The 18576-nt window shown below is 39.6% G+C and overlaps 1 protein-coding gene across 5 annotated transcripts in view; it reads right to left on the bottom strand.

The window, feature by feature from the left end:
- Nucleotides 1–18171, bottom strand: part of SLC24A2 (solute carrier family 24 (sodium/potassium/calcium exchanger), member 2) — a 276880-nt gene extending 258709 nt beyond the window's left edge. The window contains exons 1-2 of one of the 5 annotated variants that reach the window (XM_021078223.1): nt 17981–18171; nt 14987–16071 (exon numbers count right to left, since the gene is read on the bottom strand). In XM_021078223.1, coding sequence (XP_020933882.1) covers nt 14987–15916 — 930 coding nt within the window. In that variant the 5' untranslated portion in view covers nt 15917–16071; nt 17981–18171. 5 annotated transcript variants of the gene reach the window in all.

The following is an 18576-nucleotide window of genomic DNA, read 5'->3' as shown; positions in this document are numbered from 1 at the left end:
TAATAAGATATGAATTCACATTCACCAGGATGGGTAAAATCAAAAAGATGTACAATATCAAATGGTGGCAAAGATGGAGAGAAACTGGAATCTTCATACAATGCTGGTAGGAATTCAAATAATACAGCCACTTAAAATGTTAAACATGGAGTTCCTTTGTGGCACAGTGGGTTAAGGATACTGTGTTGTCACTGCAGTGGTTTGGTTCGATGCTGTGGCATGGGTTCAATTCCTGGCCTGGAAACTTCCACATTTCTAGGCATGGCCAAAAAAAAAAAAAAAAAAAAAAAAAAAAAAAAAAAAGCTAAACATACACAGAACATATGACCTAGTAATTCTACTCCTAAGTACATACCAAAGAGAACTAAAAACATATATCCACCCAAAAACTTGTAAGCAAATGTTCACAGCAACATTATTCATAAAGGCCAAAAAGTAGAGGTAACCCAAATGCCCAACAACTGATGAATGGATAAACAAAGTATGGTATATCCATACAATATGATACTTGGCCATAAAAACGCAACGATGTGGATGAACCTTGAAAATGTTATGCTAAGTGAAAGAAGCCACATATCATTTTATGATTCCATTTATAGAAATGTCCACAACAGGCAAATCTATAGCAACAGAAAGGAGATTGGTGGCTACCCGGGACAGGGGGAAAGAGAAAGGAGAAGTGACTATTAATAGACACAGGGTTTCTTTTTGGAGGTGATGAATACATTCTAAAATTAGTGGCGATGGCTTTACAATTCTGCGACTATACGAAAAACCAGTGAATTGCACACTTAGGGTGAATTCTATGGTATGTGAATTATATCTCAAAAAAACTGTTATAAAAAAAGTCAGTAAGTAGAAACATTATATAACGTTAGAAGGTAAGGAGAACTATTTTGAGGCCACAGCTGAAGTGATCTAGCTTTTAGAATTGAGGGCCCTTACTGTCCCTGACAACCACACTTGCAACCTGAGGGAACTGGAGAATGTCTAATGATTTCTGCTGAAGTCAGAAATTTGTTGCTTGCCACTTCACTTTAATATATAAGCTACTATGTTTTATGATTGCATCAGACCCAGACTTTTTATCATGAACACTCATCACCACCATTATCAACTTCTTGAAGGGGATTCAGTGCCCTTTTCTCTTCTGCCCCTGACACCAAATACTGCATATGGGATTGCTGTTAGTCCCCAAGTCAAGGGGAGCAATTTAATCCAAGACAGAAAATACAGATGCCAGCAAGCCAATATAAGGCCCAGCCATGACTGGATGAAGATGTGACAAGCTGAGATTAAATATTGATGATGTATATAAGAAAAGAGTAAGTACATTTACAGGGCAGTGACAGGAGGGCTCCAGAGAATTTCATGGTTGAGTGAGGTTCAGTTTCATAACAGGGAAACTGCTTCTCTCTTAATCCTCTGAAAGAACAGAGGGAAAGCAGGTTCAAGTCCGAACACTGAGGATTTGACTATTACTTAGGGATTAGTTGGGGAACTGCACCTTCATCTGGCTGCATGGGAGGAGGAGAGAAGAGGGCTGAGGGAGTGAGGTAAAGTCCTGAAATGACAGGACTTGGGGAGGTCAGGCTAATAGCACAGGGGAGGGACTCAGAGGAAAAGAGACCAGGAATAGAATATACATGTGGGGGGGGGAGGAAGCTGTATTCTGCTCAGCACTTTTCCTGTGCAATCACATCAAAATTCACAATCTCCCTAAGAGGGAAAGGCTATTATTTTTCTTAATTTATGGATAAAAACGTAAGCCCAGAGAGGTTCAGTAACTCACCCAAGATCACACAGCTACGATTATACTCGAGCCCAGGCTTAAATCATAATTCTATTGTGTTAACTCTTAACAATCATCCTCTCTCAGAAAACTAAGTCACAGTTCCTGGAATGCATCAATCAATCCTCAGAGCCTACCACATGCCTAAAATAATAGAAGCGGTAAAACATTTTTTTCATTGCTATCAGGTGGAGGAGATAAATGAAACTGACTCTGTCTACTTGAGTAGTTAGGGCAACAGAAGACAGTTTAAGTGGGAGGAATAGGTCTGTTGAAGGGGAAACCTGTATTTCTACTTGCAACCTGCTTGCCCAGCTCAATAACAGTCAAGCAGTAAAAGAGAAAATTATTTACAGGGCACCAATAACTTTGACCCTTTCTAAGAATGTGCTATGGACGGGTAAAGAAGCCCTCATTACCCCTTCAAAGGAACTAATCCCTTTTAATTAGACTTCTTAATTGGAGAAGTACTCTGAAGGAGATAAGTTCAGGACTTTATTACCTGACCACCTCTCGTATAGGTCAGTCCATAATTACAGATATATGCTTGTTTCTTTCTCATGAACAAAGAAGCACAGAATTTTCTAAGTTGGTGGGACCCTTCCTTTTCATAGGACACACTTGGGGAAAAGTGCCTAGACCAGGGTTAGACAGCCACTGTGGGGATGAAAGGGACTCCATTGCTTCAGGCTTGATTCCTGCCAATGAACGATTCTGAGTGCATCCTGTAAGCTGTAAACTTGGTATTAATATAGCCTGGTACCCATACCCTTTCCAAACATGTCAGTTTTTCCCAGGACAAGAACCATGTCTACATCATTTGGTTTACAAATCCAATCCTTCATAAAAAGGTAACCAACGATCTGAAATGTAGCTTTTAGTCCTTCTTGCCAAGATTCTACTTCTCTCTGATTTCATACCTTCCTTTTTCATCTGCATTCCTTTCCCATCTGATGCAAGCTCGTCGGGAACCCAGGATGAGTCAAGGCTCAGGAGCACATCATTCTCTGATCTGCACCTTCCTTACCCTGCAATCAGCCTATATCAGAGCCACAGGGGGTAAAAAGCAAAGCCACCACCAGCTTAAAGGGCACCTTCGTAGAATTAAGAAAAGGCACCCCCTTCCTCCGGGCAGCCACACAGCACGTTCATTAGAGTGAGGTTTGATTTTCTCATCTCCTTGTTCAGACAGAAGCCCTCATGTAATAAATCAACACAGCCTTGCAGGGCAGCCCCACTAAGAGGAAGAAGGAAAAAAACGTTTTTTTTTTTAACATGATATTTTATTTATTTATTTATTTTTTTGGCTGTACTGGAGGCATGTGGAAGTTCCTGGGCCAGGGATCAAACCTGCATCATAGCAGTAAACTGAGCTGCTGTGGTGACAATGCTGTGTCCTTAATGGGCTATGCCACGAGAGAACTCCTTAACATGGTATTTTTAAAAACTTAGGTCACAACTCATTGGCAGGTTGTGAAATTCTTTTAGGGTTGAAACTAGTATTTCTAATGAAATGGAAAATACAAGATATATAAAAGTGCCTCCCATTTAGAGTTCATTCTTATATGTATATGTAAACATATACATAAGTATGTGTATGTGCATGTGTGTGTGTGTGTGTGTGTGTGTGTACTGGATTGAGATGTAAAATATATTTCTTAGTGGGGATCATGGTAAAAAAAATATCTAAAAGTCACTGATTTAACACAGGCTACTATGAAATGTGCATCTAATTTGAAGGTTTGCTTTGTCTTTATTCCCAAATGCCCAGGGGGGAAGCACTGAGAGATCCAGCATGCATTTACGGGTCAGACAGTCTAACACCACTAAATTTGGACCTTAGGCGATTATTTACATGTTCTGGTCCTCAAGGTCCTGATCCACAGGTGGAGATGATATCTGTTTCAGAATGCTGATGTGGCAGTAACCTGGGATTAGGCACAAGGCCAGTTTTCTGATCTTTCTCTCTACTTTGGCCAGATTAGCAGAGACTAGTCCAGGGATACACATGCAGCTGCCCTTGAAAGTTTTCACTGCCAGAAGCCACAAAGCTAAGGATGTGTGGAGATCTGCAATGAACTTTAAATGATTTTCTCCCATGAAAGTTGTTCTCCTGTCTGCCTGGAAGAACTACCTCCCACAGCATGCTTAAGTGAAAATTACTGTCTAACCAAGTCAATTAAATCGTCTGCAAGAAAATATTACATGTAAATCATGTTGGGAAAGAGTTTTGTGCTAGGGGTAAGGTTAGAATCTGGTCTTCTGTTTTAGGTAAATGTGTTAGATAAGTTTGCTGACATGGTTAGAATACACTACGTAGTAAGTATGAGAGCTTTTGCTGACAGAAATGACAAGCTGAAAGTAATCATTTAGATCATGTGGGCCAAATCTCCTATTTTCCATATTTGGAGATAGGGGTTCTAGGAGGTATAGGATACACCAACATCACAGGGGTGGGGGCATAGTCCAGGCCCTAGGAATGTCATTTCTTTTTCTTTTTCTTTTTTTTTTTTTTTTTTTTTTGTCTTTTCTAGGGCCACTCCTGCGGCATATGGAGGTTCCCAGGCTAGGGGTCTAATTGGAGCTGTAGTCGTCGGCCTACACCACAGCCACAGCAACGGGAGATCTGAGACACGTTTGTGACCTACACCACAGCTCAGGGCAATGCCAGATCCTTAACCCACTGAGCAAGGCCAGGGATCGAACCCACCACCTCATGGATCCTAGTCGGATTCGTTAATCACTGCGCCATGACGGGAACTCTGGGAATGTCATTTCTTAACTCCTGGGTCATGAGGCCTCCTTCTTCAGAATAATTCATCCTTCAAAACAAAAATTGCAGAAACTTCCTGCCTTGATTTAGGTGTAGGAATGTGGGGAGGGATGAGAGCTAAAGTTAGTGATTCTCAGCATATGTTTGTAAGAGATCTTTGAGTCATCACAGCAAAGACACAAAGGACACGTGAAATCTGCAGTCTATATGTGAAAAATTCTCAAAAAACATATTTTTCAAACTCCCAATTAAAAAAATAGAAAAGTATGAAATGCTGCTTCATCTGTGAAACTGAAAAACACTAAAAGTTATAATAATAACACTACTAAGGAGGTAGCAACATAGCAGAAACTTGAAAAAGCTCATAAACTTTGATCCAGAATTTCTGCTTCTCCAAAATCAGAAATTCATGTGTAAGGTTACTGGTTGCAGCATTTTTTTAAACAGTAGTGAAATATAAAATGAAAATGACTTTCTATATTATTATAATGCTAAAGTGAATAATATTTTAGAGCAACATTTAATGATATGATGAAATGTCCATAATAAATTTTAAAATGGTATATAGTCAACATGAATTTAAAGTTGTGAGAGTTCCCACTGTGGCTCAGCGGAAACAAATCTGACTAGCATCCATGAGGATGCAGGTTTGATCCCTGGCCTTACTCAGTGAATTAAGGATCTGGCATTGCTGCAAGCTGTGGTGTAGGTCACAGACGTGGCTTGGATCTGGCGTTGGTGTGCCTGAGGCTGTGGCTGGCAGCTGTAGCTCCAATTTGACCCCTAGCCTGAGGACCTCCATATGCCGTGAATGTGGCCCTAAAAAGCAAAAAAAAAAAAAAAAAAAAAAAAAAAATTTTAAGTTGCACATATCCAATATCATTCTTATTTAGATATACAGGTATGTATGTATATGTGTGAGTATGTTTGTGTGTGTGTGTGTCTAAGAATACATGTAAAAATGTGCTTAGTTATTTCTGAATGATGCAATGGAGAGATTACAGGCTATTTTAAATTTTCTTTTTTGTATTTTGATGTGTTATTATAATCTTGTACAATGAATATATTTAGTATCTGGTGAAATATTATTTAAAGGGCTAATCTACAATTTAAACTTCCTGGTAGAATTGCCTTTTAGATTTGATTTGACTCAAAATTTGCCATTTTAGGATTCACTGATGAGGAGCTTTATTACATGCTCAGGTGAAATATTCTGAAAGTATACGATTAAAGTACGTATTTGCATCCCCTGTTATATGCATTATCATTTGACAAATCCAAAGTCTAAAGCATGTATTTTGGCAATATGATGAATTAAACATTCGGAGAAACCATTTTCAGTATATATGCTTCAAAATGTTAGATACACACACACACACACACACACACACACATATATATTTCTTTTTAGGGCCACATCCACAGCATATGGAAGTTCCCAGGCTAGGGGTCAAATCAAAGCTACAGCTGCCAGCCTATGCCACAGTCACAGCAATGCCAGATCCTTAACCCACTGAGCAAGGTCAGAGATCAAACCCGCCTCCTCATGGCTACTAGTCTGGTTCTGCACTGCTGAGCCACAATGGGAACTCCCTAGCTATATTTTTTGATACATTTTTAAATCACTCAACTATGTTAGTGAGGATGTAGGGATTTCTTACAACCCAGAACACCAACAAAACACAAATCCAGAGGGGTCTGTGTTGCTTTACCTCTGAGGTATTTGGCATTCCTCAGTGGCCAGAGACTAGGATTATGGAAGCTACAAAATGAGGCCTGCTAGGCAGAAGATATTTCAGAGACCTCTACTCCCAATAAGTTAGAAATCCTAAAGGGTTGACACTCTTAGTAGGTGAATAAGAGGGAAAAAATACCTGCCTAGCAAAGGGACATAGTAGAATGTGCCTATTTTGGTCTTGGTTTTGACTGTTACTAAAGAAAAAAAAAAAAAAAGGCAAGAAAAAAAAGTCTCTCCTAAGATTTTTAGCCACAGACTCACTTTTGGGTTAGGAGTCTGAATTCACACTTGCTGGGTAGGAAAAAAGTCCAACATTTAGATTAGAATGATTCCAGGTTGGTTGGGCTCCCAGGCACCTGACAGAAATGCAACACAGTCCTCTGTTGGGATACACTTAGAACCTAAAACCTCAATGACTCCCTACAGATAAAGTTCCAAGGAATATGAGTTCAAAGTTTCAAAATAAATCACTAGATACATAAGGAAGCAACCCCACAGTAAACATAAAACAACACAACTAGATCTGCAAGGGTACTAACATTAGAAATACCAATTATGGGAGTTCCTGCTGTGGCACAATGGGTTAAGAATCTAACTGCTCAAAAAAAAAAAAAAAAAAAAAAAAAAAAACCCCTAAAGAAGTGTCCATCTTGGCACAGCAGAAACAATCCACCTAAGAACCATGAGGTTTCGAGTTCGATCCCTGGCCTTGCTCAGTGGGTTAAGGATCCAGCATTGCTGTGATCTGTGGTGTAGGTCACAGACGCAGCACAGATCTGTGTTGCTGTGGCTCTGGCATAGGCCAGCAGCAACAGTTCTGATTAGACTCCTAGCCTGGGAACCTCCACATGCTTTGGGTGCAGCCCTAAAAGGACAAAAGACAAAAAAAAAAAAAAAAGAATCTAACTGCGGTGGTTCAGGTTGCTGTGGGGGTGTGGGTTCAATCTCCGGCCCAGGAACTTCCATATGCTGCAAGGGAGCCATTAAAAAAAAAAAAAAGAAATATCAATTAAGGATTATAAATATATTTAACACGTTTAGAAAAAGAAAACATTAAATAATGAATAAATAAGAATGAAAATCAACCTGAAAGGGGTGAAAGAGAGTCACAAAAATCTTTTAGAAATGAAAAATATAATTACAATTAGAAACAAAACACATGAGCACCACAGCAAATTAGACAAAACTGAAAATTAGAAAGTAGAAGGCAGATATAAAGAAATCAGAATGAGGAACACAGAAAAAGATGAGTAGTTAAAAGACATGAAGGACAAATTGAGAAGGTATAAGAGAACGACAAGTCGATGTACATACAACATATATCCAGTTAGAATTCGAGAAGATTATGGGAAAAATGAGGCAGAAGCAAAATTGGTAGAAGGCACTAATCCTCAAATTCAGGAAGTTTAATGAATCACAAATAAGGGATAAATAAGTGAGATAACCACACCTGACATAGCACAAAGAAAACACTGAACATCAAAAACAGAAAAAAACCTTAAAAGGAGTCAAAGAAAAAAGACAAACTTCTTACAAAGAAGCAGTATTTATACTGAAAGTAGTCTTTTTAACAACAAAAATGGAAGTCAGAGACAATGGAATTACTATTTTCAAAGCACAATAAGAAAATTTTCTACCCACCAAAACTATTCTTCAAGAACAAAAGGAAAATAAATCTCTAAGCAAATCTTATTAGCAGATACTTGCTAAAGGAACATATAAAGAATGTAAGTTAGCACAGGAAAAAATCATGGGAAAAAGGTCTGATATGAAAAAAAGAAATGAGGGAGAAAAAAATGGTAAAAATATGGGTATATCTAAAATAAAAACACTGACAGCATAATTTACAATGTCTAATTTGTAGGGTTAAAAAAGTGAAGATTATAACTCAATAAAGTTGTTATAAAATATCAAGATATTAAATTGTAGACTTCAAATCATATACAATAGGGGAGAGGTGATTGACAAAATGTTCTAAAGTCACTGGATTGTTTAATCAGGAGTGTAAAGATATTAACTTTATTGAGTTAAATACATGCATTAAAATGTTTAGGGTAAACATTAAAACAATAGAAATAGGATGTATAACTTCCAAACTATTAATGAGAAAAGCAGATTTTAAAAAATCAATCAAAAAATTAGGAGAAAATAATTTAAAAAACAGAAAGATTAGAACAAATAGAAAGTATGAAGAGCATGATAGAAAAAAAATCCAAGAAAAAAAATCCAAATGTAAGTTATCACAATCAATGTAAACCAACTATAATTTCCAGACAAATATAACAATTGTCAAACTGAATTAAAGAAAATGCTGCCATATTCTGTTTCCTAGAGACTTATCTAAAACAAAAGGTTGAAAATGAAAGAACAGAAAAACTAAACCAGTCAAATCCACACTGTAGATGTAGTTGCCTCCTCTGAAGAACAGTTTAATAATCTCATTTCTTGTTAAAGTACAAATTATCTGGTTCTACCAAAAAAACCAAACCAAAACAAAATAAAACCACTGCTATATAGCCCTGGGAAATATATCTAGTCACTTGTGATGGAGCATGATAATGTGAGAAAAACGAATGCATTTATGTATATGTGACTGGGTCACCCTGCTGTACAGTAGAAAATTGACAGAAGACTATAAACCAGCTACAATGGAAAAAATAAAAATTATTATTTAAAAAAACCAAAAAAAAAACAGAAAAAAAAGGAAGGAAATGGGGAAAGGGGAGGGGAAAAGGAGAGAGGAAGAAAGGAAACTGGAAGGGATGCTGTGATAGCTCCTTGCTCTCAACACTGCCAGGATTCAGAGTTTAGATCTTTGCTGTGAGAGTAGCAAGGGGAGCAGCCAAGGGCAATCTGACCTCTGTGTATGAACATCCATTGGGCTTTCTGAGTCTCTCGGACTGCCTCCTTCACTCTCTGAATCATATGCAGTACCTGAAAGGTTTGTTTTTAACAGAAGTAGAGGGAAACAAAGCAAGAAAGATAGCACAATACTGTATCTGTAGATCAACAAACATATTTGTGATATTGTGATTTATAAGAAATACATATTTGGACATTCAGATGACCAAAATACATGTCACATATGTATTTGGTTTTCCTTCATAGTTCTGGGCTCAGGGCTCTCAAAACCCCTGGAATTTTCTAAGTGTAGAGAGTGATAAAGATGTCTTATGTTAATGCAGTGACTTTTGGAAAGCACCTAAGGACGGGGGCTGGTTGCCAATGGAGCCAACTGTGTGATTTGAGGGTTGGAACTTTCAGTCTTCCTCCCTTGACCTCTAGGGAGAAGAAAGGAGCTGGAAGTTGAAATCAATTGTCAGTGGCCAATGGTTTAATCAATCACGCCCATGTAATAAAGCCTCCATAAAGTGAAGGTGCTGGGAGAGTGGGATGGCTGGAGAAGGCATGGAAGCTCCATGCCATTCCCCACGTTCACCCTACACATCTCTTCCAGCTGGCTGCTCCTGAGTTATACCCTGTGATAATAAACCAGTGATTTAGTAAGTGAAATGTTTCTCTGAGTTTTGTGAGATGCTCTATCAAATTAACTCAAGCCGGGAGTTCCCGTCGTGGCGCAGTGATTAACGAATCCGACTAGGAACCATGAGGTTGTGGGTTCGGTCCCTGCCCTTGCTCAGTGGGTTAACGATCTGGCGTTGCCGTGAGCTGTGGTGTAGGTTGCAGACGCGGCTCGGATCCCGTGTTGCTGTGGCTCTGGCGTAGGCCGGTGGCTACAGCTCCGATTTGACCCCTAGCCTGGGAACCTCCATATGCCGCGGGAGCGGCCCAAGAAATAGCAACAACAACAACAACAACAAAAATAAATAAAATAAAATAAATAAATAAATAAAAATAAATAAAATAAAATAAAATTAACTGAAGCCGAAGGAGGGGATGATTGGAACTTCTGACTTATAGCAGGTCAGTCAGAGGTACAGGTAACAGGACTTGCAGTCTTGCATCTGAAGTGGAGGTGGAACAGGGGTAGTCTTGTAGGATTGGACCCTTAACCAGTGGAAAATTGACACTCTCTTTGGATAGAGAGTGTCTGCTGGTGTCCGAGAATCTCTTGGTATTCTGTAGGAAGCACATCCCACACATTGGAATTGGGTCTGGGGAACTCAAAAGAATACTACAATCACAGACATTTAGTCAGTTAAGAATTTTAGTGCCTATATTTTCTTTCTTTGGAGAAGGACAGAGTGTTTCCCAGTCTATTAAGTAATACCATCCCTTTATTTACTAGAAGGATGGTATCACCTTATCTTCCTTAAAATTTGTACATTAATTTTACTAATTTACTGATTAGGTATGGAGGGGGAACAAAGGTTGAATTTAAAATGTATTCTGTGCCTTAAGCAAGCTTTGGACTATATATAAGTATTTATACTTATTTATGGTTTAGCATCTTACCAGAAATACTTCACTTTATAAGGAATGCTTTATAATATTATTTCAATTTCCATTTTCCCATGAACATTAATAGCAATTTGCATTGCACTCTGTTGGAAAACAGACTTTTCAGAAACATACCAAATGAATAAAGCAAGGTACACCTAAATTACTAAGTAGCCTACCTTCAACTATCCAGCATTAAGCATCTTTATTTAGACCATTCCCTTCATTTGAACTGGGCTGACTTGCTGTCAGATTACAGTGCCAAGTCTAAGAAGAAGTTAAATACCATGGACAGCTGCTTTCTAGGCCAATGACAGCCTAGCACCATAGCAGATCAACGGACCTCAGCAGCCCGGCCAGGCACACAGCAAAACATGCCAGATGCCCTGAAACTCCACTGTTCTACATCCTGCAGAATTCAAATTAATTCCTAACAGCTATGGAGAGGTCTTTAGAAGAGAGTCCCCATCATTTATAAATAAATGTACCCTTAAAAGAAAAATCTCTGTTTAGCATAGACATTTCTAAGCCCCAGTCAATGGCCTACTTACTTCAAGCAAAATTCTACAAAATAAAATTTCAGGACAACAAAGGCATTTGAAGTTTTCCTTGGCATTTATAATAATATCTTCCCTGCATATATTCACTGTATATGAACTCGGAATTATAAATATTATAATATGACATATATCACACTCCCCTAAGGGAGACAGCCTGCTTAACTCAATGATTCACAGACATGAACTATAATCTTCAAGGAATGTTTTGAAATTCTCAAATTTGAAATAATTTATTCTGATTCACTTTTTTTTTTAAGAACGAAAGATGAAAGGAAGGGAACTAACATTTACTGAATAATCCACATTTGCCAAGGACTTGGCTGCTTAACATTCATTTCTTCATTTAATAATTTTCCCAACTTTTTGAGGTAGGTATTATCATGTTCATTTTCCAAATCAGGAAATAGAGGCTCAGAGAATTTATGTAGCTTCTCTGATGTCACAGGACTGATTACACACCTGAGTTAAAACCTTTTTTTCCCTAAATCAAAGCCCAGGATCTCTTTACCATGTCATGATACTACATGACATTTTAAAATGGGTAATACTATCACTAAAAGACATAATATCAAAAAACCACAGAGAATAGAAGAGTTAAAGAAAATGAGAAACTACTACTTTAACTATGGGAAAATGTTTACATTTTCTATTCTTCCATGCTTCACAGTTGCCTCATCAATAATGGAACCAAATTAAGATTTTCAACTTTTCTATGAAGCAAGTAGTTTCAAAGACATATCATCTCCCAGAGCCCAGTAGAACTGATGAGTTTTTAGCAAGAACCATTGATGACTTGCATAAAAATAAATGAAATATGTTTCTTCCACTTTCCAATTCTCTCCTACTTCATAATTGTGCAAGTAAGACAATGATATAGTTTTGCCTAAAAACATGCTTTGTATTTTGCCTCCTCAATTCTTGTACCGTACATTTCTATGAAGACTCCACTGAGGGCTGCCTTTGGCTTAGGACCTTTTTTTCTGAGTGTTCTGATGACGTGAGAAGAACTGACTTAGGTAGGAAAAGTGGTGTTTTCAGCCACAAATCAACTTTGCAGATCAGAGACTGAGACAGCCATGCTCAAGGATTCATCCAGCCTTGGGACACCTTATGTTCAGTGCTTAAAGAGCAAAATCTCCATAACATTCTGAAATCAGGCATCTGATAAAGACCAGCTGCTAAAAAAACTTTTTTCCAACCATAATTCAAAAGTAAAATTGGCAAGGTGAAATTTTCTAAAGGAAGTCACACATCATCATGTACTGTTCCACTAAAAATATCTGTGTTCTACCATTTTTGAGAAATACCAAACAAGACATAGCTATGTTAAAAAATTCTGGTCCCATGATAATGAATAGTTCAATGTAGTTACCAAATACCAAAATAAATAATAATGATTAAATGAAATAAACTAAAGCTATTTGATGCTCAAAGGAAAATAAACAACATATTTTGAGGGTAAATCAGAAGCAGGAAATATAGTCATGAATATAATATGCTTTCTTTTTCAATTAGGTAAATCCAGAATTCCAAAATTTTTATTTATTTATTTTAACTTACTTTGATTTTATTTTTTGCTTTTTTAGGGCCACACCTGAGGCATATGGAGGTTCCCAGGCTAGTGGTCTAATTGGAGCTACAGGCACCAGCCTACACCACAGCCACAGCAACGCAGGATCTGAGCCTTGTCTGCAACCACAGCTCATGGCATTCCCAGATCCTTAACCCACTGAGCAAGGCCAGGGATCAAACCTGCAACCTCATGGTTACTAGTCGGATTTGTTTCCACTGCACCACAAGGCGAATTTCAAAATTTTTAAAATGTATAATATTAGGCACAGCAAAAACTATGGCTATGAATAATACCTTTAAAGAATGTCAGCCTAAGTTATCAACATTTAAATTACCATAAAAACTACATGACAGTAAGTTAATATAGTAGGTAACAACCCTGCAAGAGTTGATTTAATGAGTGACTTAAAATTGATTAAAAACTGTATGTAAACTATACTTTAAAAGTTATTACTAAATGCACAAAACCAGTTCCTCCACCTCCCCCATCAGAATACAAAATCCCCCTCCAATCTTCAATACACCATGGACTGCTCCGAAAATTCCTTTTTCATATGTGTTGCCAATATAATCTTTAGCTGAGTCTGTGTCTAAGTTAATGAAGTTTCACTGTGGCGTAACAAAATGAAAAAGCAATGAGTTCTCAAAAAGACTTTTTATCCTTGATGTGTCCAGGATATTTATAAGACACCAAGTCATTTCCTTGTCTCTAAAAAATTATGCCTTTCCCTTGGCAATTGTTCAGCATTTTAATTGGAATAAACACAGAGATTACTAACAGAAACCACTCAAATTTGCAGTCTGGCTTGAGGAGTGGGCTTGAGGGATCATCCTTTAGGCTATAAAATTAGATCAGGGAGGGGGCTCCAGTGATGACCCCATCTTATGCCCTCAAGCATACCACATCTGCATGCTTATTTGCCATGATTTTTTTTGCTCCATTTTCCTACAAACAACCACATACCGAGTAGAATGTTAGAAAAAAAATACAGTAAAAAACATTTTTCTTTCGCATGGAATAAACAGAAACATTACTAGTGGGTTTTTTTTTGTGTGTCTGTGCTTTGTTTACATTTCATGGTTGCTACAAAAATGATGGACAGTCATCAAACTGGAACATAAAGGAATTACGGTAAATTAATATCATTTTTTTCCATTCTGGACAAAACATCTCACCCTCCACTCAACATCTGTTTCTTGCATACATGAGAATTTCCCCAGATGCTAGTATGAAAAGTCTGCATATGTATTTTGGTTTTCTGTTTAAATTCACATTCAGAGATGACATTCCAATGTTAGGATATAAATCAAAATTGCATTACTCTATATAACATAAAATTTTATTGATGCTGCCTATTGATTATCTTAAAAAATAGTTTATATTTTTGCAGATCAATTTCTTCTAAGCTCTTTACCAATTTGCCTGCTACCTAAGTAGCAGGATGGCCACCACTGTCATTAAAACTCCATCAAATCCTACCATAAAGAGTATTTTGCGTCATGTTTGTCACGGCATGCAAAATGGGCCACTGAGCTACAGAGGCAGGCAGAAGGGCTTGTCACTGACTTGCTTTCATGGATACAGATCAGTTTTGGTTGAGCGGTCTGAAGCATTACTGTGTGAATCAAGAAGAATGGCCATGACACACGCTAACAACCAGTCCAGCTATGCCCTAGGCCGCTGACTTAAAGCTCTGGTGATACAAACTTTCTTCCCTAAGCACCTTTAAAGAGACAGTTCTTGATAACTGTCACCTGTCCATTTAAATAGAAAAAGCTCTGCAATTTACAAGGCATACACACTTTCCCATGAAAGTAAAACTGCTGACAAAATCATTATTCCTACTTTCAGAAAATAAGAGACAAAGAACTGCTGAGTCTACTCTGGGAAGCTTATGTAACCTATATTTACAAATGTTTTACTCTGAGGCAAGTAGCTTGAGGACTTTGCAGATATTCCCCAGAATACGCCCCCCCCAATTATTATTCCCACTATCATTTTAGTCTGGCTCTCAGAGAACTGCAGTAAGCATCCGGCCACCCATGACAGCCCCAAACACCAACCCATTAAAAAAGTGGTAGATCTCAAAAATATATTAATTCAAACTATGGTCAAGAAGAACATTAAATAAACAACCACCACCACCAACCTTTGCTTGGGCCTCTGGTGCTGTCACCTTGACGACTTTGTTGCGATTTATCATTTGCTTCACCCATCTTTCTACTTGGACGTTGAATTTCATGAAAACCACATAGCCAAAGTAAGCTGTTAAGAGAAGCAAGCTTTCCCACCACATGATAAAATTATCCAGGAAAAATATGATCAGCATGATCAAGTCAATGATGTAGAAGGACACATCCCGAAAGAGTGGCCACCACGTCAGGTTTAAGATTTCTCTGGAAAACAGAGCACACATGCCAATGACAAAGAGGATATTGAACACCGCTGAGCCCACGATAGTACCAATGCCGACATTGCTATGAGCAATAAATACCCCTATGAGAGACGTGAAAAGTTCTGGGGCTGAGCCCCCAGCAGCCATAAAGGTGGCTCCAGCCACATCATCAGAGATGCCCAGTTTTTCAGTGATGACAGTCAAAGAAGGAACAAAGAACTCATCGCAGACAATAGCTAAGGCTATGAACATGTAGATCATTCCAATGACATGGAGAATGATGGCACCTTTTCTTCGCTGCTCGAGAGAGAAGATGTCTCTTGGGTAGTCTCCTTGGGCATGATCTGTACTATTCTCAGATTTGCCTTCCTGAGAAAGAGGTGGCTGTGGAGTATAATCTTGAATCTTGTCATTTAAATCTAAGAGAGTTCTTTGATGGTAACTGTGTGCTACCCTGGGCCCACTTGCACCACTGGCCTCTCCTGTGCTCTGTGTCTCTGTCTCAGAAAAGGCACTGATTGAAAATGGGACAGTGCTAATGGCTACCAGGCCCATGAAAAGGCCTAAGATTCGAATTAACTTCAGTTTTTTTCTGACATTATAATGTCTCCTGCAGCCAGATGATGACTTATCTGAACACCATTTCTCAAGGAACATGATGGTGGTGCTTTGGTGCAGATCCATCCTGGGTGTTCTGGTGGATATGGCAGTCTTCAAATTGCAGACTCAACCTGATGGTTCTTTCATACTTTTCCTCACTTTACAGTTAATGGTGCTTAAGGGGTTCTTCCACAATCAGGAAATCTTATGCTTCACAGGAAACAGTTTCAACATTTAGGCTTAAATAAAAATAAAAACAATGATATGTAAATCATAAAATCATGTCTTTCTTTAATTTTTTTTTTTTTTACAAAATTACTTGGCAGATATGAAAAAACCCTATCATATAGCCATGTGACCTTGGGTAAGTTACTTAACTCTTCTGTGCCTCAGTTTATCCATTTCAAAAATTAGGACAATTACAGTACCAAGTTCTGCTTTGAGGATAAGATGAGTTGAAATACATGAAGCATTAAGAGTAGGATGTGACACATATTAGGCACTTATGACAAGATACGTACAAATGCAGACATTTTGGTAAATCCAATGTTAGAGGTAGACTATGTACCTATGCGAGCTAGGTACAAACATTTTATAGATGTAGAGGAAAATCTTTGTTTATCCCACCTTAAATCATGTAACAACCTCCCAGTGCTAAAAAAGATAACACTTCCTTTAGAATTATCTATGTATTTGACAACTGACAATTATTTATTGCATTTTCTTTCAGTCCAATTATATAATTCCAGTTTCAGGAACACTTTTCTGACTTAATCTATCACTTGGAAAAAGCTGAGGGTTTTAGGGGGTAGCACTCTTTTCCTGCACATACAAATATCTCAGGATATTATTTTTCATGAAAAGCCTCTCCTGTATCAGATGTAGAAAAGCAACTCTTAAAAATTTTATTACAAAAGAATGCTCTGATAACATGAACAATCTTCTCTAAATATCTAGACATTGTTTTCAGCTTATTTAAAAAAACCACCTTTAGATGTATTTAAAATAGAATACCTAGTAAATCAAATAACGTCTAACAAGTAGGCTATTTACAGAGATCAAATGTGTATTTCATAAACAATGTGCAAGTTGAAGTAATACTTCTCTCTACAAAATCTGCCAAAAGCAGTTCCAACACTGACTCTCTAGTAGGTTAGACATCCAAGCAGTTTTCATTTCCTATCTCCACAGAGAAGCAGAGTAAAATATCCAGACATGATAGCTGATATTCTGAAGGTTCCTTTTTTAAATTTTCTTTAAAAACACTGGATTTGGTTTTTTTTTTTTTTTTTTTTTTTTTTTCCTGGTGCTAAAGATTTCATTTTAGAAGCATTCGCTGAGATCATCTCAGGTGTAAAATAAGCTAATTAAACACACCGGTTACACACTGAGATTAGCTGCAACTCAGGTTTGCAGAGGGAGCATTAAGTCAAACCAGGCTGAGATGCTGTTACTCCTGAGATAAACCTAACCCATCACGGAGATTCTCGGCAGATGTCCATGCTTAGCGTGAACGATTAAGCGACCCACTGCGCTCCGGGGATTGTCACAATGCTGGGCCGGGGCAAACCGCAGCGACGGACTCAACTCCCAGAGTGCGCTATTAGCTGCAGCCCAAGCCTGGCTCGATCTGCAAACCCACCGCCCCGCTCCACGGGAGCTGCCTCCGCGGTCGAAGTGCACCCCCAACCGCGCCCCAACTTTGCCTTGTGTGGTCTCAAACTTTCCCTGGTGGGTTAATAGAAAAATAAAACTAAAGGACAGAAACCTCACTGCGAGCCAGGAACTGGGATGCAGCTTGGGAAGGGACTTGGCCAGAATCTCCCGTTGTTGGGTGGGTGCGTGGGTGGGAAGGGGGAGCTCCCCCACTGCGTGTATCCCCCCAACTGCAGGCCCTGGCCCGCGCCCCCCTCCCCCCAGGCGGGAAGCAGGGCGGTTGGGGTTGGGAGAAGCGGGGGATCGTAAACCGCGCCCAGAAGCAGAGAGAGTTGGCTAACTCCTTTCGGGGCCTGGGTCACCCTTGCCCACCGTGGAGACACCTGTGAGCCTGCAGCACAGCAGCAGGATGCGCGCAACCGGGACCCAGGGACAACAACCACTGCGGCCACTACGCCTGGCTCCTGGCGGGGCTCGGCCGCCCGCACTTACCGGGATCCGCCAGGAGGACACACGCACCGCGGGAGCCCGAGCGCGGCCGCTACTCCGGTCCTCCGCCTTCTTCGGCCCTCCGCCTCCTCGCTCCGAGGCCCGGGCTCGGGCTCCGGCTCGCGGTCGCTCTGCTCTCGCCGGCCGGGGCTGGGCTCGGGAGGAGACTGAGCTGCCGCGAGCCCCGCGCACCGCCTCTGGGGCTGCCCGGCCCCCGCCAGCCCCTCCCTCTCGGCTCTGCGCGGGGAGCGTGGCCGCAGCGCGCTCTGCTCCCGCGCCCTCTGCTCCACGCCTCCTGCGCGCAGAGGCGACGCCAGCAGCCGTCTCTTAGGAGATTTCTCCGCAGCGGGGACTGGGGTCAGGATTTGCAGCGGAGCAAGGACAGAGGAGAAATCGTACAGGTCGGTGACGCGCCTGATTCCCAAAGCCTGAAAGTGCTGCCAACTTTGGGGTCATCTATGCTGAGCACCTTCTCTTCAATTATCAGCAAAAAAATGAGGGTAGTCATATATTTCTTTGGGAGGCGATGTAATGTGTAATGGTGGAAAAGACGATCAGTGGAAAGGCAAGAAGACCTGCAGGGTTGTATGTTCAGGCCC

Source organism: Sus scrofa, chromosome 1 (genome assembly GCF_000003025.6).
Source record: "Sus scrofa isolate TJ Tabasco breed Duroc chromosome 1, Sscrofa11.1, whole genome shotgun sequence".
Taxonomy (NCBI): domain Eukaryota; kingdom Metazoa; phylum Chordata; class Mammalia; order Artiodactyla; family Suidae; genus Sus; species Sus scrofa.
This window is presented reverse-complemented; position numbering and strand designations above follow the sequence as displayed.